Source organism: Pyrus communis, chromosome 16, assembly GCF_041283825.1.
Source record: "Pyrus communis isolate YQ-2024b chromosome 16, ASM4128382v1, whole genome shotgun sequence".
Taxonomy (NCBI): domain Eukaryota; kingdom Viridiplantae; phylum Streptophyta; class Magnoliopsida; order Rosales; family Rosaceae; genus Pyrus; species Pyrus communis.
The window spans coordinates 4,531,439-4,557,043 of NC_142580.1; the positions used below are offsets into that span (position 1 = coordinate 4,531,439).

General features: G+C 36.3%; 2 protein-coding genes and 1 pseudogene across 2 annotated transcripts; 1 reads left to right on the forward strand and 2 right to left on the reverse strand.

Annotated features, from left to right (window-relative positions):
- Positions 1-5,975: 5,975 nt before the first annotated feature.
- On the reverse strand, positions 5,976-8,547 carry LOC137731352 (putative pentatricopeptide repeat-containing protein At5g40405 pseudogene; annotated as a pseudogene).
- A 3,104-nt stretch (positions 8,548-11,651) lies between these two features.
- On the forward strand, positions 11,652-13,811 carry LOC137731528 (uncharacterized). Its single transcript, XM_068470651.2, has 3 exons — positions 11,652-12,191; positions 12,683-13,068; positions 13,226-13,811. The coding sequence occupies exons 1-3, from the start codon at positions 12,065-12,067 to the stop codon at positions 13,688-13,690; spliced, it is 978 nt and encodes a 325-aa protein (XP_068326752.2). The 5' UTR covers positions 11,652-12,064; the 3' UTR covers positions 13,691-13,811.
- Positions 13,812-23,322: 9,511 nt separating this feature from the next.
- Positions 23,323-25,489, reverse strand: LOC137732505 (uncharacterized). The gene is made up of 2 exons (XM_068471823.2): positions 24,562-25,489; positions 23,323-24,071 (listed from the first exon to the last, which is right to left on the reverse strand). The coding sequence occupies exons 1-2, from the start codon at positions 25,110-25,112 to the stop codon at positions 23,663-23,665; spliced, it is 960 nt and encodes a 319-aa protein (XP_068327924.2). The 5' UTR covers positions 25,113-25,489; the 3' UTR covers positions 23,323-23,662.
- Between the last annotated feature and the right edge of the window lie 116 nt (positions 25,490-25,605).

Here is a 25,605-nt window from a genome sequence, read left to right on the forward strand (position 1 = left end):
TGAATTCTTTTTTGAACTGACTTTGGAGACGACCCACGTGTGAACTGTGAATTCCGGAACCTCCAAGAGTCCGGCGGATCCATTGTTCATGGTCATTTTGCCCCATTAGTCTAAGCCCTGAGGCCAAGGGCGTTCTTCGTTTTGGTCCCCCACAATGGTTGGTATATAATGAGAAATGCAACTACAGTCCGAGAATCATTACAAGAGTGTGGATGACAATCAATTGTTAATTATAGTGAGAAATACAGTTTACAGTCTGATAGTCGTTATGATAAAACATGAATAGCGGTCAACTGTTAATTATATCAAGTTTATCAGCACATCAATAGATGACAGTCACCTGCATACATGCAATCCCAATAACTAATAATTTGTGGGTCCACCTTTAAAGAAGAGTAAATTGGAGCAATGGTCCATTAACCAAAAATCCATTACCATTAGTCTCTCAACTCATCAAAACGTGCAACTATGGTTCATCAACTAAAAATCCATTACCATTGGTCCCTTAACTTTAACTCAATTGGAGCAATAGTCCCTTAAATCTTAACCCAATTGTAGCAATGATCCTTCCAACATAACTCATTTTAACAAAATTTTGACAAAGTTGGTGAAAATGACCATAACTACACGTTGTGATGAGTTGAGGGATCCCAATTGTAGCAATGATCCTTTCAACATAACTCATTTTGACAAAATTTTGACGAACTTGACGAAATGACCATAGCTACACATTTTGATGAGTTGAGAGACCAATGGTAATGAATTTTTAGTTGAGGGACCATTGCTCCAATTAAATTAAAGTTGAGGGACCATTACTACAATTTACTCTAAATGATACAGTCAAACTCATTTGTTGCACTCGAGAATATATGATCCCCAAATATGAAGAGGAAAAATTCTTATATTTCCATACGCTACTTATCTATTTTTACTACAAATTCCGATCTTGCTAATGGTTTAGGTTGGTGTTATAATATTGAAGTATATGAAGTAAAATTTAAATAAAAAAGGTAAATAAACCCTAGCTATCACGTGATTTTATTGTTAAATGATTTTCACACTACTACATTTTCTCCACTTATACAGTTATACTCAACTTTTTTGTTAGTCCTTCAATTGAACAAGTTAATAAAGGAATCATCAACTGATTTCAACCGAATAAAAAAAAAAAAAATCATCAATTGGTAAGAATAATGAATTGAGTGCAAATAAAGGAAGCATCGATTGATAACACACTTCTCCTCAAACCCATGATTCAGTTTCAAGCTAGCTACTTTTTTCCAAATTATATATATCTTTTGGATGGTTAAAGACGAAACTAAAGTAGGGTTTGAAGGTAATAACAAGGATATGAAAATTTTGGCAATTTTTCCTTCATTATAAATTTAGAGCAATTAATCTAGCTATACCAGATAATAGCAATTTTAAAAGATGCCGAAGAAGAGGCCAGAAAATATTCTTAATTGTATAGATGGATAAACAGAAAAACAAAATGTAGAAAAATACAGATGCTGTTGAAATATACATGGAAGATATATAACCAAAGGTTGATAGAATATATCATATGTTCTCCCTATATGCGGTCGAAATCAAACCCAAATTCCCTTGAAAATATAAGTGAAACATACATGGCCGCCCGAATCACTTATAGCTAGCCTTCCGCTATATATCAGAGATTCTTATTCCCCCCAGAGCCCAAAAAAATTGGCATCTTCGTGATAGGAATTAATCTTAGAATATGTCTTGTTGCAGCATTTGTTATCGGTTTTATTATATACACCCTCCATCCATCCAGTAGCTCTATCTTAATTTTGTTCCTTCAACTGCAAAATACGATGATCAGGAGTTACATCTCAAGGTTTGCACTTTTTCACAAAATTAAGTCAGCTAGAAACCCTAGTAAAGAAAGATGCCTAAACTAACCATAACATGCACTTTTGGTGCTTTTCTTCTGTTTTCTAGGTTTAATTATATGAGCTGCGTGTTTTTTAGTTGAGTGAGAGCGTTAACGGTTAAACAGTTAGTTCAATAAAGGAGGATGATACGTGGGGATCAAACCCGTATCACGGTACATAAGTAAAATTGCTTTACGCAATTGCCGTAAATAACTATATGCATATAATAAACTTCATGATAGATTGCTAATGATAGACGTATCGCCTTATTATATGCATACAAACGATTATGATCTTATAATATGTATGAACGACTGATGTTGTCATGTATATATTGCCTAGTGATGATCCGAACTAATACAAGACTTGCGAGTATGTGAAACTTGACTTTCATTCCAAACCATAAAGAAAACAAACAAAAACATTAATTTCTTAATCTAAGAATATCTTCCATTCTTTCTAAAAAGTAGAGGCGGCGTACGCTATAGAGTTTTCGTCCCAGAATTTGAAAATTAATTGTTTTCAGTCACGATTTGCTCATTTTAATTTTTAGATAACAAATGATGCTTCAGTTTGAAGAAAGGAATTTTGGTGGTGTATTTTCCTTGGCAAAGAAGGAAGCACATACCTTGCAACTTGCTTGGACACTAGTAAACTAGTGGCAAAAAATTATTGCTTTTTCAAGAAAAATATGTCACATAGATAAATCTGGAGCGGTTTTATGTGACATCTCAAAAGATTTAAAATCAAATTTAATTGGAAAACATCAATCCAATAAACGGTAACTCTTCTAATTTTTGTTGGCTAACACACAATATAGTTCAGTGAGATGTTTGTCATCTTATGGATCAAAACCACTAAAGAGTGGGAACACTTTAACTTTAACACATATATATTTTGGATCAATTAAATAAGTGGTAAATTGTTCTAATAGATAAAACATTAAATAATTATTAATTTTAGTATAACTTAAAATGGTAATATCTCTTGTAATTAATCGAAATGAAATATCAAAGATCAATTAATGGCAAGGTTTTCATTTTGTAAATTAAAACAAATATTTCATCAGAAAAAAAATTTTAAATATAGTCCTCTATGTGTACTATAAATTGTCAACACTGATCAGTAATGATGAAAGAGGATAAAAGCTGGTATTGACTATAGTGTTAATTAAATCAACGGCTATAGCTGAGTCCATCTCACACAAAGACCTCGAGTTTCAACATCAACCAGCCGCCTTGGCCAAGTTGACAGAAAACCTACCACGCCAATCACCACCGTTACCTTGTAACACTCCCCCAACTGGGAAATTTTTAGTTGTGATAAGAATACAGATAATACATTGCGTGTTTTTATATAAGTGGTGAAAATTTTTAAATTTTAAGTTATTAATCTTTTAACACACATAACACACTATTTATATAAAAACACATGATGTACCAACTCATGTGACGATTATACTGAAAAAATCTCTCTACCACTTGGAGCCGAGAGACATTCACATGAAGTTTAACTATTTCTTCAGGAGGTGGGTCCCAAGCTGGAGACAATATTACACTAATCCATAGAGTATGAGAGACGTCAACCCGTTCACAACCTTAACAATAATATTTTTTGGAAGGTACGGCACATCGAACACAACTTCCTTTGAAATGTCCATGCACTCTTTGTAATTATATTAGTAATTAATTTTCTAATCAAAACCTTGAATATACTAGAAGCTTGCAAGGATTAAAATATTTGCGAGCATAGTCGAGTAATGTAGCTGTTATTTTGGGGCACAAACAGCGCTTCGAAATTGTTTTGTCTGCAATTTAATTGGTGTGGAGACCAAGCTTAAACAAAGATTAAAGAACTTAATGGTGACACATTTGAATATGATCCGCGAATTAATTAATTATACAACATTTTATATGATTCGAATTTCGTGCTTTGTCTCCCAAGAAATATAATACCCACAACAGAGATGGATTGAGATTCACATAGAATTTCTATGTCCACAGTATGCGGATTAAGAGAGAGATTGTTTAAGAGAGAGAAAAAGAGATATGAATTGTTCAAGTTTTTGAATTTTTGTAAAGTGAACTAATGAAATGGATTAATAAGGGCATATGATTGAATTAAGTGGTTTAGATCTCTTGTCCGCATGCTCTGAACACAAAAATCTAAAATGAAACTCGATCGCAACAAACATGATCATAACAATTATCTGAGTTGAGGATTGGGATTCTCATCTCTCCTACCATTGACCTTAGAGAATTATTATGATTAATACATAATTTGTTTATGTGGATATTCCTTCTTGCCTACCTATAATAACGAAGGTTAGGGCCTGAAAGTAACAGATTAATATGTCAGCATTATAAACTAATTCAAATTCAACTATTGAAGCAAAAGAATTGTAATTGAAATTGGATTTAGGTATGGAGAAGTCTTAAGTTGACCTAAAATTGGTGCATGGACATCCATGCATCATTGAACTTGATTATTAATGTTGCATTAGTGGTTAAACGAGATTAGCTTCTCATTGTCAGTCATAATCACAAGGTGTCACGTTCAATTTGATAAAAAAAAGAGGACTAACACATTATGAAAAAGATAACCTCACACATGCAGATAAATATTATGATGAAAAGTAGTATGTAGCGCAAGAAGGACAAGAACTTCACCAGTGAACTCCAGGACGAGCTTAATGTTGCATCATGAATCATACACAGAGATTTGAAGATTCTTTCTCAATTGTGTTATGAGTACGAACTATGCAAGATCCATGATTGCATATTTAATTAAAATTAATATTGGTCTTGTTCATCAGCTAAATGGATCTTAATTGGCTAGTGGTAATGTGTAGTGGTAGTTTTGCCACAACAAAGTTTCTCTATCTTTCCTAAATGTTTTTACTTTACACACAGCAAAAAAAGGGACCAACCAAACAACAACTTAGCCCGAAAGCTTGTTAATTTCATATATATCAAAAAGGAAACCATGCCTAATTTTACAAAGACGTGTAGAATTTTTCTTGGAAATGTCTCTTTTCTTAAGTTGGTCACAGTAGAAGGACCATTTCGGTGAATGTTTTTAAAGAGAAATGATATCTTTCATTAGAAGATTAAAGCAGAACGTATAAAACAAAGGAGTTGCAGACAGATGCAGCAACCTAATTACATCAATATTCAATTAACAGATCATAGATGAGGTCCGGGGGATCCTTAAACCAACAACAAAAGCAAACACTGTGAAGGGCATATTGAGCTAGTTGATGGACGATGGTGTTAGCTTGGCAGCGCACATGGAAAGGATGAACTCTAGTAATTGTAGCCATCATTGATATAACATCTTTCACAATAGGCCTAACGGTGGACAAATTAATGGAGATGGATGACTCCTTCAAAGCAACAACAATCTGAAACGAGTCACTCTCGAGAATTAGATTTTGTAAACAAATACATTTTTTTTCAAAATACTACTAATAATGGCGGTGAGGATGATGAAGGTGATCAAAGTGGCACCTCAAAAACAGAAGATTTAGAAATTCGAATGAATCTTACAGATGACGTATAAGTGTTCAAAGAAAATAATTGTTTTTCTTATGAAATCATTAAGCCTTTTATGGTAATTATATATATAAGTATAAGTTTTTTCTTTTTTTTAAAAAAAATAAAATTAATGGGTGTCAGAAAAAACTTGGGCATACAAAGAAATACTCTGAAGTCTAAACAATTGTGGTGGCTTGGCTGGACTGTAGCATAATGGACTCTTATAGCCCATTAATGATCAGATTTTTGGCCCAAAAATAATGTCAGAAGAAGTATAAATAAAAAATAATTTTAACGAAACAACTGTTTATTTTTAACGAAAAATTATATTTTTACATTTTTTTGATATTATTCACTGCATCTTTATTTATCATTTTTCATTAAAATTTAAATTTTTTTTTCAACTTTTCGTTAGTTTTCCTTAAAAAAAAAAATGTCACAAGATGAAAGCTCTACACAAAGCAAACAGTGTTTTTCTTGATCGCTTTTGACTTTTGAGATAGTATACAAGAAAGAAAAATTGCAAATGACCTCAAAGAACAAATAGTGAATAATCAGCTTTATTTTGCATTACCTTTTTCCAGTCAAACTTAAGGGACAAAAATCCTAATGAACATTTTGCATCACCAGTAACCCTTGCAAGAACACTCATCATCTTTAAGATGGTGAAACCTATTCCAATCTCTCACAGTAATCTCTCTGTCCAAAAGGTTAGATATCATTTTGGTACATCATGGCAATCCCAACAGACCCTGAGGTTCTTCACAATCCTATTCGGCACGCCTTCTTTTAAACTGATCAATCCAAAAGCAATCGCAACCTTCTCGCTATGTTTACACAACGAATCCTTTCTCTTCTTCTTCTATGTCGAACAGCACAGGGTTTGTAGTAGCCACATAACCCGCCAACTTCAGTCGCGGGAGATTTCTCCCAACATTGTCTCAATTTCATTATATCGAGAATGAGACTTATCTCCTACGACCATCAACCTCTAGGACACTGCAACCGGGAAGCTTCCTCACACCTTTTGCCTTCATAGTCAGCCGCACGTTACTAACTTCGTCCCAAAGCTTGGAATCGGCATATATGTTGGACAAAAGCACATAAGCCCCATGATTCTTGGCCTCTAGTTCTACTATCTTTCTTGATGCAAGCTCAACTATTTCCATATTCTTGTAAATCCTACTAGCGTTAAGCAAAGCCCCCCAAGGCTTCATTGGCATGTTGTTTATGAAGTTCAAGGCTTCATCTAAATTGCCCGGCATGGCCATATAAATCTAATACGCATCCGCAGTGCTTTAGTTGAGGTTCAATCCCATATGATTTCCTCATTGAATCGAAATGACGGCCTTTCTCAACTAGCCCAACCACAGTGCAGCCCTTTAGAACCAAAACGAACGTAACTTCATTTGGATGGACCCCTTCTTTGTTCATAAGGGAGAAAAGCTTAAGACGCTTCTCAGCAAGTCCATTCATGGCTAGTCCTCCCAATGCACTACTCCACGTATACGCATTCTTTTCTTTCATCCCAAAACACCTCCATGGCCTTTTTCATGTTCCCGCATTTCACATACATGTCGATGAGTGCAGTCCCCAACGTCATTGTCATCCGCACCTTGTTCCTCTCTATATATGCATGAGCACATCTAACTTGATCCAATGCTCCCATGTGGGAACATGCTGATAAGACCGAAACCATATACACCTCATTCACCCTCACACCCTCCATTTACATCAAATGGAACAAATTCAAGGCTTCTCTAGACTTCCCACATTGCGCATAACCTGCAATCATCGCATTCCAAGCAATGGGGTCCCTCTGAGGCATTTCATCAAACAGCTCCCGTGCAAAACCAACATCACCGCACCTTACGCAAGCACTCACCATAGCAGTCTGCCATACCAGATCAGGCCCAAAAGTTTTCTCAAACACTCTGGCACGAACCTGACAAACCCAGTTCAGCATACATGAAACTTAATCCGCTTTGAACACGTGGGTCGTTCTCAAACCCGTTTTTATCAAGCCGCTATGGCCGGAGGGACTGGTCTCACGTGCCAAAAGCTGTGCGCACGTGCGAACCAAGAAGTTGAAGGTGTAGTTATAGGGTGAAAGATTGTCACTTGATCGGAGAATTCTGCTGTAAAAGTCAAAACTTTTGGATGGCGTGGAGCCTTTGGAATAGGTCTGATCATGGAGTTGAAGGCGAAGACTGTTGGGTTCTGGCATTGGTCGAGGACTTGATTGGAATAATACAAATTGGTGGGGTTTCTGAGCGCAATGGCGGCGACAAAGTGAGGGTCGTTGGTTTTCCATCAAAAAAGTGAGGGTCGTTGAGAACACCGTTAACGAGCGGTTGGGAGTGGATTTGCTTGAGCTCTCTGAAGGTGCTGTATGAGTCTACGAGGGAAATTGTTGGGTGTTTTGCAATGAATCTTAGGGAGCTCACGATTGGCAAATAATCATAGCGATGTGCTATTGTTTCGAGTGGCTATATGATGCATTTGTGTGTCAAACATCTAACAAAAATACTTAAAATCAAAACACCCTTTTGTTCTCATGCAACGTCATTAGGCAAATAACATTGGAAATTTCACTCTCGTTTATCACTAATTCGTGGATATTTGATTGATATGTTATCCATAATTAGTTTTAATTAGTTTCCATGTTTTGTTTCTTGTCAGTTTAGTACATTTTCATAAATATAGAAAAAATTAGTTGCATCTACTAACCTGGAAATACTTAAATAGTCAAACGTATAGTACGATTGTGTCTATCTCATTCCTCACTTATTAAGTCATCGGAGAAGGTTAATTAGGCACAATTTATAATAGGTGACAGAGTATTCAGTGAGACTGTCATCTTGACAACATATAAAGATTATGGTTTTTGTGTGTGAGGACTCGCGGGTGGATGAGTCACGTTGTCCAATTGCACGTACTATAGTTTTTCTCTTTGCTCGGTAAATTTTCCTCCTATGATCCTATTAACCATGCTTGGAACCCGTTGGCAGGGAAAGAAGATATTACCTTTTATATGCAATGCAGCACCTAAAACATGAAGTGTTACATCTTACATGACGAGACCTTTTGTTGAGGATGACATCTGGGTGCTCCATAAATTTTGTCTGTTCGGAAAGCTTTGCATCTCTAGCTTGGAAAGAATGAAGGCGAGCTAGGGTTAGCTAGCAGAATTGCATCTACTCGTTGCTAGCTAGCAACCAATAAAATACAGGTAGCTAGGGCAGTAGTACAGTTTCTATATTCCTCATGACTCATGCATGTACTCGTAACCAGGGCACGAGTGTTTCCTTCAGATGACACAAACAGAACAATGTACGACCCGAAGCCTCACAAGTTAAAGTGGCTATATATATAGAGCAATGTGCTTGATGTTGGATGCATTCTGCTCTCAGTCCTCAATAACAGATTGGATTTACTTCTTATGTTCTATCTTCATGGCCAATGCTTTTTTCTGCTATCAGTTAATTGTGATCTATGAGATTTAAATTTTGAACTGATGGTCTCCTAAGAAAACCGGAAACTGGGTGCACAAGAGTAGATGGTCACAAGCAATTCACGATGCCTCAAAGGAAACAGAAGGGAAGTGATTTTCATAAATCAAACAGAACCAACGATCATGATTAAGCATGAGTGTGTAAGAGGCTAAATACGGTGTGTAGAAATCAATTTCCAAACAAAAAAGAAAGCAGTACAAATTAAGAACATTATTCTAACCAAATCCAGTTGATTAATCACCAGGCTTGATTTGCAGGTCCTTGGTCACAACTTAATTTGTCCTCAAATCAGTCATCCATACATGGTAAAATCAAAATCAAGAATCTGGACATGTAAACGATGATCGTTCGGAATTATGGAAAGTTCCAGATATGTAATTTGTGTTTTCCATTAGAACATTTCACCATTGTAGTTTTTCTAGTAGTCGTTTTACAATAATTGGAGGACTAGATTTAAATATTGTAGACGAAATCATCACGCATCTGACCGTCTAAATAATCTACAGTTGAGTGCAAATAGAGATCATAACCATGCTTGTTGGGATAACACGATAAGGTCCTCCAATGATCTGATTAGGGAAGCCGGCTATATGTATAATGCACTAATGCATGATATGCATGCCAGACTCAATATGTCAACTAAGTCGATGAGAAGTTGAACTTAAGCAACGAAATCTAGGCTACTCCAAATTATTTTATAAACCGAAGTTTTTAGCCGTTAAAATATCAACAACAAAAAAATAACTGTTGAAAACCTGGCTCGATCGTAGCATAAAATATATCAGATAGGCGGAAATCCAAGCAAAGTCTTTTGACATTGTGAGAGTTGAGTCTGAGTAGTGGAACCAAAATTCAAAACGTACGGCGTTCGCAAGTCCATGCATCCACTGGCAGCCTTGACTTTGGACATGACACCCAACTGCCCGATCGCAGCAGCAAGCTTATCAAGAAGAACATCTCTGTTGAATATTATACCCACCCCCACCAACTTGCTTTGCTGCAACCTGAACTCTCAAGTCCTAAGCACCAATAAACTATTAATATAGTTAAAGATTTGTTAAACTCGTAGCCCGTATATATAACTTCAATTTTTATACCAATAAAAAGAAAAAAAGAAAATACTTTGGCTTGTTCGAAACTGTTTTTAAAAATATCACAAGTTTTTTGTGATATTATCACCGTTTATAGGTGTTTTTTATTGAACAAATTAAAATGCTTTTAGGTTTAAAATCTTTTAAGTCAACCGAAACTAGAATTTTTTTTTTTTTTTGTTTTGTCTATATCAATAAAATTCTTTTGTATCATAAATTTTCAAAGTAAAACAGTTGAAGTTGTGACTCGTGAGCATGTAAAAAGAATATAAAATACGATAAAATTACGGAATTATTATTAGTACTTTAAAAATTTTATTATACATTTCAAACTTTCTATATTAAGAAAGAAAAAAAAACGCTTAGAAGGGGTGTAAAATAAAAATTTTAAAATACTAATACCACTTATTTAAAATTAAAGCAAGAGCCGATATTGAGGACACGCGGCGGCTGGGGAGGTTGCGCCGATGGAGCCACGGAGTCGGAAGGAAAACTGAGAGCGTGGTAGGTCAGTCATCAGTACCCTACAAAATTAAAATTAAAATTAAAGGGCCGTAGGGCCATAGCATGGGGCTCATTGACCCTTCCCTTCTTGTAATCTTATATACTGTACTCATATCCATTTACCAAAATACCCTCCTTTGGAAGGTGGAAGGTTTCACAGATGATTAACTTTTAGTCCTTAATTTTTTTTTATTTAACAGTCAAAAATTAAAATATATATATAAATATAAATATAAATATAAATAGCATGACTTTATTTTATAATTATAAAAGAATATATCGATTAACACTTAAGTTCGTACCTTAGCGAAGCTATGAAATTGAGAAGGAGACGTTGACCTTCTGTTGAGTAATATTTTTTGAGCCAAAAGGATCACATCGCTCAAACATAAAATGACCACTTGTGCATTGAGTAGCAGAACACAAGCAGCTTAATTTGGCCATTTTTCTTCAAACAAATAGTTCAAATATCTTTGAACCCAAAACTTTTTACCTTAACCAAACAAGTGGTAAATCTATGGATCTGCTTAATATTTTGCAAGTTGTGAATTTGATTAATCATGACTACAAATTGGGTGCAATTCTCAACTGGCATTTTTCGGACTCGAAAGAAAAATATAACCGTGATTCGTCAACAGTTTTTCCTCTTTTATATATATATAAAAAAAAGCAAATGGTAAATCAAATCGTCACAAGTTTAACCACTATTTTTTCATTTGAATTCTCAAAAGGAAATTGTTATTGGCACTATAAATTTCTTATTCTAGACTTCAAATTTTTTAATTTAGAAAGAAAAATACACTTATGAGAAACGTAGAATGAGATTTTTTAAGTGCCAATAACGTTTCTCTTCTCAAAATTATCCAATTAATCCTTAAGCCTAGAACAAGTTCATTGTTAGAAGCCTCGGTATTCAAACATGTAGTTGCTAGTTTCATAAAAATAGAAAGTAAAAAAAACACTATTATTTTACTCTATTGTCTAGAATTGCAAGCAAGGAATTGGATAAGAGAAACCAGAAGTGGGGGCAATTCGGTAATTCCACCACCTGTCCACTCTCCCAGTCTCCCCGCAGAAAAGAAAGCCTCCTGTCTGGCTGTCTGTTTTCAGTAGAGCTCCTTATAACCCCACCACCAAGCTCTTACCCGAATAGAAGAATCTCTCCTCCACTCCTCTCCTCGCCTCTCCTCTGTCTCTCTCTCTGCCCTCTGTCTCTCTCTCTCTCTCTCTCAAAGTTTTAAAACTTCTGGTTTTCACAAGTTCCCAGCCATAGAAAAAGCAAAACCTTGCAGTTGCAGAACACTTTCTTCCTCCGCAGAAAAAAAAAAAAAAACCCCATGATTTCACCATATTTTTCTCTCTCATCCAAGCTCTTAGTAACTTTCACAGCTTCTCGTGAGTGATGGGCGTGATCTCCTCCTTCTCTCATACTTACCACATTACAGTGATTCTGACATTAAACCCACCACTTTTAAGCCCCTGATAATCCGATTAAATTGTGTAAACTGATTACGTTAACATATATGACGAGTGGCAAACTCCACGGTTCTTCTGCGGACATGAAAGTAATTTTCCGAAACGAAAAGCGACCTCGCTCTTCTGACGTTCTCGAGTCTCTCTGGATTCCCACTCCTTCCTCTTCTTTTCATGGTAATTTTTTTTATCTGCTTTGCATTTTTACTTTTGCTATTTTATTTGTTGGGATTGTTGCCTTTCTGATTTTTTTTTTCTTTTCTGAAAATTTAGACTAATGGGTTTTTATTGGTTGACTTGATGGATTAATGTTAAAGCTTGAAACTTTCACACTTCCCATTTGAATTAATGTAAGAATTGGTAAAAGATCGATTGTTTCTACATTTTTTCTTCTAATTGTTGCCAGTTCTTGCTGAATTAACGTGTTAAGATTGAAAGTTTGAAGCTTTTTGAATCTTTAGATCGAAAGCTTGAAGCTTTTTGCATGTTCAGATGAAACGCTTGAAGCTTTTTACATGTTTAGATGGAAAGTTCGAAGCTTTTTGCAAGTGAAGATTGAAAGATCGAAGCTTTTTGCTGACATATGTTGAATATCTCTAGTTGCTAATTTCAGCCCGTAAACAACATTAGAGGACTTTCATAATTTGGTTGCTCCATTTTTTGTGCAGGTTCAATGGTTAATTTTGAAAATGTAAGTGAAGGGGACTGCTTGGATAGGCCATTCTTCCAACCCAAACAAGAAAACGAGGATGAGGATTATTACGGTAGCTACCTTCATCAACCCGGAAAGAAAAGGCGGCTCACGGCGAATCAAGTTCAGTTTCTGGAGAAGAAATTTGAGTCAGAAAACAAGCTTGAACCTGAGAGGAAGGTGCAACTTGCTAACGAACTTGGCTTGCAGCCTCGCCAGGTAGCAATTTGGTTTCAAAACCGCCGGGCGCGGTATAAAAACAAGCAGTTGGAAAAGGATTATGATTCATTGAAAGCCAGCTATGATAAGCTCAAGGTTGATGTTGATAATCTCCTCAAGGAGAATGGAAGTTTGAGGAACGAGGTATAATAAATTCCTAAATTCGACAGGCATTGCCTTTTAGTCGCTCACATTCGCATGATGAACTCGATCCTTGATCGCACATTCAGCCGTTAAATTCAGCTATGTGTGTCATACTTTGAGTAAACGGTAATGGTTTAGTTTTCTTATGTGTAAGCAGGTTGATTCCCTCAAGGACATTTTGCTTTCGAGGGAGAAAGGAAAGCCTGACGGCGGAAATTCGGATTCACACAACGCAATCGATTCATCGGATTTGGTGACCCGGAGTGCAATTCCGAATGAAGATTCTGAAACTGTGACCAAAGGGGCAATGGTGGTGTGCAAGCAAGAGGATGCAAGTTCAGCGAAAAGCGATATTTTTGACTCGGATAGCCCGCATTGCACCGAAAACCATTCACCGTTGTTAGAGCCGGCGGATTCCTCTCATGTGTTTGAACCAGCTGATCAGTCCGATTTCTCGCAGGAGGAAGATGATGACCTCGGAAAGACGCTTTTGCCCCCACCACAGCCATACTTGTTAAAGCTTGAAGATTGCTGCTATGATAATTTACCCCCTCCAAATTCTAGTAATTTCGGGTACATCCCCTTGGAAGATCAGCAGCCCTTTTGTTTCTGGCCTTATTGAGGGAGAGATGGTCATGTTTGAGAGCGTAGACTGCTGCAGTGCTGCTCCATTGTGCTATCTAATTAGTTCTGAGTTGTGATTATGGTTAAAAGAAGAAATGAATCAAATAATTAGCCACTAATTATGTGTATGTTTCCGGTTTATGAACCGACAATTTTTCATTGACCATACTGCCAAAGATCTCAGGTTTGAATATTCATGCCTCCGATCGGAAAACAGTATCGATACAAAAAAAAACCAATCTTGGCAGATGTTCACAGAGAATTATCTAAAGCAGATTGTTTTAAATTTCTGGGAAAGATTACATTAAAATTTGAATTATTATCGAGTTTTAAATTTCTAACTAATTATAGAATTACATTTGTTGCACTAGATCGTTTTTTCGGCATGCTAAAAACTCGCATCACTTGATGCGCAACAAAGCACATGCACTCCAAAGAAGATTAAATTATTATCAATAATGTTTAATATTTTTGCGTTTTTTTTTAATTTTGAAGTAAATTAATGTGTTGAATGCTTAATGTTTGTGAAGCAAGGTCATTTCTAATCGAAGGATGACCAGATGATCGAAAATAGTCTGAAAATCATCTTCAACCGATGGTTAAGCCAAATGGCTCATGGGCTCTACTGGACAAACATGGGCCAAAGGGCCAACTGACTGGCCCAACCCAGCCAGCCAGCCTTGAGTCGGGCCATAAATTTGAATGCAACGGCTAGTTGACGCCAGCTAGCAGTTATATTTGAATTTTTTTTTTTTACAAATATTTTCCTATAAATTTAAGTTGTAGTTTTTAAATTTAATTTGTAGTTTTTAAATTTAAATAATAAATTATGTTTGACCCTCGGTTGAAGATGTTTTTTTGTTACAGGGTTATGTTGGCCCTATAACCGCTTTCGGTTGAAGATGGTAAAAAATATAATCATGTACCATTTATTAAAATATTAATTTCTTGAAAAAAATTAAAACGAACTATCTTACCCTCGTTCGGTTCAAGATGGAATGACGGCCAAGACAAGTATTTAATTTAATAACAGCGTGAGAGAGAGGAACACATGAAAAAAATGGTGGATATTTAGAGAAATAAGGCTTTTAAAAAGTCAAATTTTCTGGTATGGTTCGTCTTCCGTGACAATTACTTGTGTGTGACTGGCAATGGCAATGACTTTTTGGACAACCCCGATCCCAATAGCTTATTGCGGATGTTGACACCTTCTGTAGGTTATTTAAAATTTAAATATCCCACCGTGCAACAAATTCGGTGTTAATTTATTATTCCTTAACGTACGAGTTAATTTTAATTTTATAACCAATATTGTTCACTTAAAAATATGAAAATATTATATAAAAAATATATAAATATTTCAACTTTTGTACATACAATTTTCTAAGAAAATTATTATTGACACTCCAAAACTCTCATTTAGCATTTCAAACTTTATACGATTAAAAAGAAAAATACATTTGTGAAAAGTGTGAAATGAAAATTTTAAAATGTAAATAATAGTTTCATTTTCTAATATTTTAAGCTTATTATATACATATTTGTCCTCAAGATTGCGTCCGTTGCAGAAAAATCTTGCTGATGCAAGCGTGGGATTTGCACAAGAAATCGAGTCCTTGAAATTGTAAAACAAACCCTAATGAGGGAATATAATATTAACGGATATGGTCCTCTGATTTATTTAATTTAATTTTATAGAATAAAGATTGCATCATGCATGGTCCATGAGAAATATAAAAATGGAAAAATTTAATGGGATGGAGAGATATGAGTTCTACTGGTTTGTTACACTTCACGTGGAAAAAAAAATAGAACCTTTGCTTAGATGTGAAAATTTTTAACTTGCTGGATGGAAGAGAAAGAAACAGTAACTTTGATTTGACCCCAATTAAGTTATGGGATTCTCTTTGGATCCCTTTCCATCGGAATCCTCTAATCCAGAGAGTTTAACACATTATGAACGATTAAAGTTTAGGTTTGTGGTGAAGAAGAAGAGGATTGTCAGTGCTGGTGCAATAGGTGCAAAGCTTCGATTTGGGCTGGCGTTCAACACACAATAAACCTTGACCGTTAATTGTGTGTTGAACGCTCAGGATTAGAAAATCTCAATGAAAACGATTTGGAGATGATTCCAGCCTCTTAATTGTTTACTGAAATTATAGTGCATGGATTTCAACCATGTTTTTATATCATTTGTTTTCTTCGTTATGCTTAGTCTTTAACCGCATTTTCGTAAAATTTGCTCTTTAAGTCCCGGCTAGCTGCGTAATCAACTTGAAAAAGATGAAAGGGCATATAAGATACAAGGAGTGAGATAAAAGATGCTGCCGTCCAAGTTGGACTAATATGTAAACTCCAAAGCAATAGGGGTTATTTTCTAAATGGCTTAATTTAATCATCAAAAAACTTTTTAATCGTGTTTGTGAAGTTCTATTATAATTAATTTCTGACGTGAAGAGATTTAAAAACTCTGTCAATTCTTAAGGCGGACGTTAGTGGATGATATGTTCGACTCGATTGAGAAGCAATAGGATAGGAAGGTGGAAACTTCATCTCCCAAACATGCTCTACTCGATTGGGAAACAAAAAAAATTCAATACAGGGTTAGGAGGAGTTTTTGTCACGACAAAGATTCCCAATCACACACGAGAAAAAGAAAGCGTTTATTCACTCAAGCAAACTATTAACTTGTACATTTGGGGCAAATCAGTTCACTCTTTAAGCTCGAGATAAACTATGATTGTAAGTTTGGGTCAGACGGTAGAAACACATGAAAGCTCTGATTTGTAAGATCAATCTAACAATACAAATGATTGACTGTCCTACATAAGTTTTTATCTTAATTAGTTACTAGCATATGGACACACACAATGTATGTGAGAAGATTTTTTATTTTTGTTTTTGAAATAGAAGGAGAGAGGAAGAGAGTGATCGAGAATGTGGGAGTGGAAAGTTTTTTTTTTAATTAGAGATACGTTAGGATTACATGTAGGTGCGGCTTAAAAAAAACAGTAAAATTTTGTTGTATGAAATTACAGTTCTACCCCATATTTCTTCTTCATGTTCTGTTTTAATTAGAGGGTTAAACTGATAATTTTATAAAATTTTGGTTGACAATGAGTGTTTTATTAAGAGTGGTGTTATACCCACCCCTCAACCCTCCATTCACACCCACTTTTTAATAAAAATGTAATGTCATATTTGGCCATTTGTGAAATGATTTTTAAAACCCTAATAAAAATGAACCCTCATCTATTTTTATTTTTTTTTAGCTAAAAAACATAAAAATAAAAGTGAAAGAACAATGTTTTATTTATAAAGAAGAATATGAGAAGCCATGAACAATCCTATCGGAGAAGAATATGAGAAGCCATGAACAATCCCATCCGAGAAGAATATTACAAGCTCAAGCCACGCATCCAATGTTAAAATTGGAAGCAAACAAAATTGAAAATTAGAAGAAAAGGGAATATCCCAGCAACCCCTTCACCCCACCCTAAGCCAGAGCCATTTCCAAACCAAATTGACTTCTGACTGCAGCCATCCTCTTTTTTCTGCAACCCTAATCATTTTTCTTTCTCCATCTCAATCAAACTCAATTCAATTGAAATTGTCATTCCTCTTTTTTCTGCAACTCTAATCATTTTTCTTTCTTCATCTCAATCAAACTCAATTCAATTGAAATCGTCATTGTCGGTTTGTGAACAATTACATCGAGGATGTCGTTGCTAGTTAATGTTTTCTCCTCCAAATTTCCATAGAGAGAAAAGGTCAGCTGGCAGTGAAAGAGGTTGTCGTCGAGTTGGGTTTTGTGGTGTCAGGCTCGTGTGGGAGGGTGGCTTTCTTATTCTCAGTTTTTATTTATTTTAATTTTTAGCGAAAAGTTAAATCAATGCAAAGACATTTTAGGAATATTAGGGGTGAGAAAATAGTGTTTTTATTTTTTTTCATTTCTTTATGAAGGATGAAAATATAAAATGGGTGAAGAAATAGAATTGTGAGATGGGTCTATTAGCTCTCTTTATTAATTAGCATCCAAACACGCATGAATGGATTCCGTGTGAGATGTGGGAGCTCCAACAGTGACCACACTACAAGTTCTAATGGCTCAAGAAAACTCCCCAGCAAGTAGTGCATTAGTTGGCAAACTATGCCACGTGGATCCAAGCCATTTGCCAATGGCCAGTTCAATATTTCCGACTTTTAGATTTTTTTTTTTCGAATTAGGACACTCTTTGGATCCTCTACATGATAATCCTGAAAATTCTCACATCGTGTTCGTTTATCGTACATAGTGAGATCAAAAATTATTTTAAATATTTTTATTTAAAATTCAATATAAATATTATGTGATAAAATTTGATCGTATAATATATAATGAACGAACACGATGTAATAATTCTTAGAAAGGAGAAGATGAGGAGAGGATCTCATTATTTTTTATCAAACCAGACCACCAGAGTACCGACGATCTCATAATCCCCACTTCTGAAGAGGACAATCACATTGTCCGGAGGTGTCAGAAGGGGCGAGAACAATCCATGTACGTGGCACCTTTCTATTGGGACAGCACAACACCAGATAGCATTTTAAATGGACAGGGCCCACATTGGAGGCCGTGGTTGCAGATACGCATGCTACGTGGCAAGCATTCCATGGTGGTTGATAAGGCGATGATGGGTCCCTTTCAGTATACTGTGTTTCATGGGTGGCAGGATAAGATGTAAATGGGCGGGCAATACGTTGAAATTGGGCCCCCGGATTGTGATATGGGCTTTTGTTTGTATTCGCAGGTCTGCCTTTGTTTGACCGTCCACACTCCGCTCCGGGTGATGTCACAAGTGTACGGTCGTTTTCGTGGGTCCTACTACCCACGTGGCCGCCCACACCTTGTCAGCTGATGCAAGAATGGAAGTGGACCAGTCATTTAGACAAGCTAACTGGGGTCCGTTTGCTTTATGCATAGCAGCAGGAAACTGGTTGGACAAGCTGACCATCTTCTGGGTCTAATAAAACAATGTTCCAGGAAATGTCGATTTTAAGTTTTTATCTATATAATATTGCATTATTAGATTAAAACGTCATGTAAATGTAAGTCCGGTTCATTAAATTGCTCATTTAAGCATAGAGGTTATTGTTGGTAGAAAAAAGAATGTACATTCGTTTCATCATTTATTCCTCTCTCTCTTGCCGAGTGATTCTATGACTGAGAAAGAGTTGGTCATGCCAAGTCCACAAAATGAAGACCTTAAGTGAGCATCACTGCTTTCTCGCCACATGAGTTCATGTGGCAAGAGAAAAAGAAAAAGAAAGTATGAAACATGGAATATGAGAGCTTTTTCCTCATCTAGTAGAAGCTTTCGTGTCACGTTACACGTTCGTCTAAGACATACAAAAGCTATTCATGTATTAGGGTCCACCCAAAGTAGTTCAATGTGGAACACGAATGTGGGTATCGCTCTTATGTATATTAGCATACGGATGATGTGTCACGGACGCCCTTACCGAAGAATGTCTCATATGCAACGCACTGTGAAGTGTAGTCCAACGCTTTACATTTCAACGTAACTTTGGGTCACTTAAGATGCCTACAACATTAAAACAAAAGCAATCCAATACTAAAGCCCAATAAGAACAGTTGACACCTAGCCCATTCCCTGCAATCTAGCACATGACAGGATATACCCTAACGAAACCAGAATGCTCAACTCCCAACTCCTCGAGAGATTTTTGGATGTCATCAGTTATATACAAGTATGCGTCTATCTCTTTTTGTCATGATGAGAGAGAGGCAAGCAGAGAGGATAGAATTAGATCGATGATTATGTAAAACCTAATGAACTGAGTGTTTCACTTTAATTGCATACCCCATCAAATGACAAGGAACTTAATCCAAAGGCAAGCATATCATAGATCATAGCAATTCAGTTCCGATACACGTGCATTAATTGCCCCGAACCACAACTGAACAAATCATAGTTGTAACAAAATACAAGGTTATTAGGGTTTCCGACCGCTAAACTAAATATTTAAGAGTCGTCATTGCTTCATTTCCCAGATTCAGCACATCGCAAAGCATTCATAGAACTTCTACAGCAAGTTGTGTATTGAATCAAACTATGCATTGAGAACCAGAAATATCACCCTTCCTGCAGTACGAAAATCCCCAACCTTTGATACCATGTATTCTCTACTTTTTGTGAATTTATGACCAACCCCAGGGCTGTTACCTGGTGTTGTAGGTCTAAAATCATCTTTATATGCTGCATAAGTACCTGAAATATCACCAAAATTATGAGCAGTACTGTGAGGTGTATCCTGGGACTAGCACTGTGGTGATGGGAAGCGGGTTGGCTGACATGCTCTCCCAATTCTCTTTTAGGCTTCGATTGTTTTGATCGACTCTTTGTTCTTTGGCAAAAGCGACCTACCTTCAGTGCAGACCATTTTAATGCATGCAATTAGGGCAAGAAGAATTGCACATTTAGCCTTAATGTGCTATTCTTCTTGCCCTGAAGCTAAATGTGCTATTCTTCTTGCCCTAATTGCATGCTCGGTTGTAAAAGTAAATGTTCTTAGTCACTTGAGCTATGAAAAAAATATTAACATACTGATGGTTTTTTCTGAATACTTTGGAATTACAAGGCTGAGGGAAAGTAATCAAATTGCAGGAGAGAACTGGAAGGAATGGAAGATGCAGAAGCAAACACTTGGTGGGTATTTATAATCTTGGCAAAGTAAACACTTGGTGGGTATTTATAATCTTGGCAAAGTATGCCCTGTTAAGATCCTAACCTCTACTTTAATTGAAAAAAAAAAAAAAAAGAAAAGAAGAAAAAATTCAATTTGCATGGTTCCTCCAATAATTAGGAGATTAGTGAATGTTTTGGCATTTCTCAAAGATCTTTCTCATCTCCATAATTTGCTAGTCCACCATTGCTACTTCTCTCTTTTCTAAGCTTACACATCTCTTAACTTGATATATAAAACAATATTACCATAATTTGATTTGCTTAACGAGGTGGAAAACTAGGATGAACTTCTCTGATATATGGTTGATTGAGTGTCCGGTGCTGTTTAGTATGAGTGTAACAATGTGTTATTAAATCTGAAATATAAGTATAAATTTATAACGCATTAATTGGACAGTGTCTACTACTCAAGTTTCCTAGTGACATGAAAGTGTTTACCAACACCAAACTTTAACGCTTAAGATATATTTTTCAGATGTAGTTTTCATTTTATGAATCCTAGAGTCGTCCTTGCTTGATCTTTCATTGTTCTCAAGTGATGCTTTATTGTTTGAACATTGCAGGGCAGGTTATCTAATCATCAATGAAATTTAGGAAAGTTTATAGGGTAGTTAAAGAGCTAGGGTGATTAGTTTAGGATGAATAAAACAAGCTAAGTTGGCCTCCTCCACCACCGAAAAGCACGAAGCTTTAGAGATTCTTGTGCCAAGGTGGTTAGGGTGAATAAAACAAGCTAAGTTGGCCTCCCCCCTCCACCACCGAAATGCACCAAGCTTTAGAGATTCTCGTCTACCATCCTATTTGTTATATGTATAGTAAAATATGCATATATATAGGCCTTTTAAGGGAAGATATTATCATTTTTTTTCTTAAAAAAATAGGGATTAGTTGTGGAATTCATTCTACATCGAACTTCTACGATTTGAACACTCTATTTTGTAAGTCTCAATTCATAGATCATCCTTACAAAAATTCAATTCAATCTTAAACCATTTGCGTGTATTTATCACATGAAGTTTTATTATTTCTTATAGAACAAAGTTTTTGTAAATTTCCTTGAACTCAATTAGATATATTTTCGATTTGGCTAATATTTTACAAAAATGATCTAAGAAGTGCAACTAAAAAAATAAACGGTTCGGATTATTGAAGTTTAATGTGGTGTAAACCCCACAACTAATCCTAATTTTTTAAATATGGGATCCCTTCTCTTTTAAGTCCTCTAGATATGTGGATGGTTATAACTACTTGTACAAGCGTAATTACAACTCTTTGGTCCACAAAATTCAACTGAAGCACATATGTCCTTACTCTAATCAGGTTTGAATTTCTAGCACTTGATCTTTTTAATTCCAAAGCACTGTAATCTGTTGTTGCATTGGTGCATTTAAGAAATAATTTGCGACTGACTGCCACTAACTCACAAAAGCTATTTGCGGATAGTAAATGGTTGGTTGCAATCAATAAGACCAGAAATTTGACCTAACTTGATCCGAACTTTTGCTTTTGAGAGGTAATTATCAACTTTTATATGCGCCATTCGAGTCCGACAAATGAATATTATATAAATATTAGTTTGAGTTCCAAAAGTTTGCTCTAACTTAATATGTGTGGCTAACAGGCTCCAAGAAAGAAAGAAAAGAGGGCACCAGCTTCCTCACCAGTTACAATCAATTATCATTCTTGAGGACAATTTCAAGGAATTAGAATTTGACTTAACCATAGAAAATTATATCATGTACATTTTGCTTAAGTTTTATCGATTACGACATTGCATATTTAGTGAGAATTTGAACTTGAATGTGAGAGAATTTGTATATACCACAACTCATTTCAGAAGATACGTATTTTGTGTGATGAATTGTTGGGTATATATGTTAGAATGTGAGTATGATAATAAGATTTAAACCCGGTTATAATGTTCAAATTGGTACGTAAAAATCTACTAGAAAAGATGATGATCGTTCTATTTTGTTTCGGATTGAAACTCAATATGAATACTGCACCTTACACTCGAAATTGGACAAGAAAATCAATTGCATTTCTTATGTTGATTCTAATATAAACACAACATGAAATGAACTAATATATGGTTTGTTTGGGAGTGCTTTAAAAATAGATTTTGGATTCGAAAGCATTTAAGTGCTTTTTGAAAGAAGCACTAGATACATTCTTCTTTCAATAAGCACTTAAAATACTTTTGCAAGATCCACTTGGATTTTTACTGATAATTGATTTCAAAAATATTTTCATCAAAAGCTTTCAGTCATTTTAAAAACACTTCCAAACGAGTCTAAGAATAGTGATCTATGCTGTTACAAAAATATGCTTAATTTTTACCTATTATTAGTTTAACCTTCGAGCTTCTACTTCCAAATTATTATAAGATGTATGTTTGCACGTTTGTGATTCCATAAAACAGTGCAAGTCTGCAGTTATGGAAACAGTGTAAGCTTATATGAGCAGTCGGATTTGCCTTTCAACCCTACTTTGAGCCACTTGAGATGCATACAAATCATTCAAGCAAAAGCAATCCAATGCTAAGGCCCAATACGAATAGTTCACCTCGCCATCCCCTTCAGTCCCAGAATGCTCAACTTCCAACTCCTTGAGAGATTCTCAGGTGTTACCGATTATATACAAGCATGCGTCTATCTCGCTTGCCATGATGAGAGAGATATGCACATGATTGTACAAAACCAATGAGTAGGAAAAATTCCCTCCAATGCTAGAATGTTTCATTCTTTACCAATGCTTGGGAAATAGATTTAGACAAGCGGAGAGGATAGATTTAGATCGACAACTAAACCTATCCCATATGTTCCCAATCATTGTGTTTAACTAGCATAATTCATCAAATGACAAGGCAAGACAAAAATTTACCCAAAGGCAAGCATATCATAGATCACAGCAACTCAATTCCGATACATTTGCTTTAATTGCCCCGAACCACAACTGAACAGATCAAATTAGTAACACAGTACAAGGTTATTAGGGTTTATGACCGCTAAACTAAATATTCAAGAGTCGTCACACATTCCTTCATTTTCCATATTCACATCATCGCAAAGCATTCATAGATTTTCGACAACATGTTGAGTATTGAGTCAAATTATCCATTGAAAATTTGAGAAAACAGACATGTAGCAAGTGGATGGATACTATACACAATCTTAAAAACTCAACCATCAGTTAAAATTTAAAATTTCATGTCAGTTTCATGAGCGAAAAGACTTCTTAAGATTGCGAAGGATGGTCCACATGAATGTGGAAATAAAGAAGAGGACAATACCAGCAACAATTGCGTATTTGAGGCCAAGGTTCACCAGCAAATTTACCAGAAGCCCGGCCAGTACAACACCAAAGAAATTTGCAGACAATGCTGACCAGAATGGCATGTCGAGAATCGAAGCTATGAAGGCCCCTGTCCATGCTCCTGTTCCGGGGAAAGGCACAGCCACAAAAAGCATCAGACCAATCCACTGGAACTCCTCTACGGGGCCAGCCTTCTCTCTAGCCCTCACAAATAGCAAGTCAAGGAACTGAGCTGCGGCCTTGTTCTTTCCAGCAAGGAACGATGCAAACCTCTTCAAGTAAAGTATGATGAAGGGCACAGGAACCATGTTCCTACATATACATAGTCCCAAACTCAGTCAATTCCCAGACTCCCTTACTTCGTGAATTTTAATGAAAAACTTATAGATCACAAAAATATCACATTGGACACCACAATGCCATCGCTAGTGCAGAAAGGTAAAATGCTAAAACTTGAAGCACCCTTTTGATTGAATGGGCAAAGGGCAATAGACATTACGAATGTCAGAATTTCAGACAGACATTCTAGCGGCCCACTTTTAATAACACCGATAGCAGTGGAACCATTCACTATGTTCTGTCTTTCAATCTGTCAATTTACCGATGTGGGACGTTTTACATTCTTCATCGAGTACAAAATACTAAATGCACCATAAGCAGGCAGATTCTATCAAACAGATACGAAGCAATCATTAAAGGCAACATCGTAACTTGTCAAACAACATTGGCGAAACAAATCCCAACAAAACTCATGTAGAATTTAAAAAGTGCTGATTGGCTATAGTAGGGAAAAAAGACTAACCCAAGAACAGATAGAACTGTTAGCAGAACAGGCTTAAGTTGCAACCAGTAACCAACAGGAATAGCCCCACGAAGCTCAATGACCGGAAGTGTGGCAAGAGCAAACACCACAGCCTCATCAGGCCAGCCGGAGCTTCGAAGCACCGTCGCAATCTTCAAGCCAAAGTTGGAGGCTCTAATGGAATCAGCCGCAGCATTTGCATCCCCGGAAGCCGCGAACCAGGCAAGCGACACGGATGCCCATATCAAAACCCAGAAGGCAAATTTGACCGGCCGCTCCTCAAACAACGGCATAAGCTCATCTTCCTCGTCTGTTTCAGGAAACCCACGTGAGGAAACTCCCGTTGCAGCGCGAGCGAGGGGTGAAATTGCTAAAAAGGGATTTGATTGGGGCAAAGTTTGAAACTTAAAGTCTGCATTGAGGCTGAAGGGGGATTGTTTGTTGCGGTTAATGATTGGGCGGCAATTTTTTGGTGAAAATACGAAGTGGGTTTTTCTGAGAGACAAAAATGACGTCAATGGCGATGGGGATGCTGATAGAGATGCAGCCATTGCTGCAGAGTTCGATTGATAGAACCCAAAATATTGTGGCTTTCGAATTGAGGCAAGGTTTTAGGGGGTTTCTGTTGGGGAGTTAAGCTCTTTGAGTGAGGATTTTACTGCGTCCAGGCAGGGATTTATAGACACCCATCAGAATATCCGAAAGTGGGTGGAAATTGTAGGGTGGTTTTATTTAAAGTTTGGGTTTTTATAGTGAAATTTCCGGAATTGGCCAAAGTTTTGAGATGAGCATCCGGGGCTGAACGGCACAAGGTAACAAGCGTGGAGGAATTAACGAGGTTCCGATGGAGTCAAAAGTTATGCACTGAGTTGTGGGAAAGCAACAAATAAATTGGTCCAATTTTCTCTCAACAAAGACAATCGGAGTTGACTTAGTTATTGCATCCCCTTCCATTTTTACGTAATGTTATATGCCACTGCTTGTTTATTGCATCCCCTTCCATTTTTATGTCACTGCTTGTTTATTGTATGTTTGTTTGCCTCT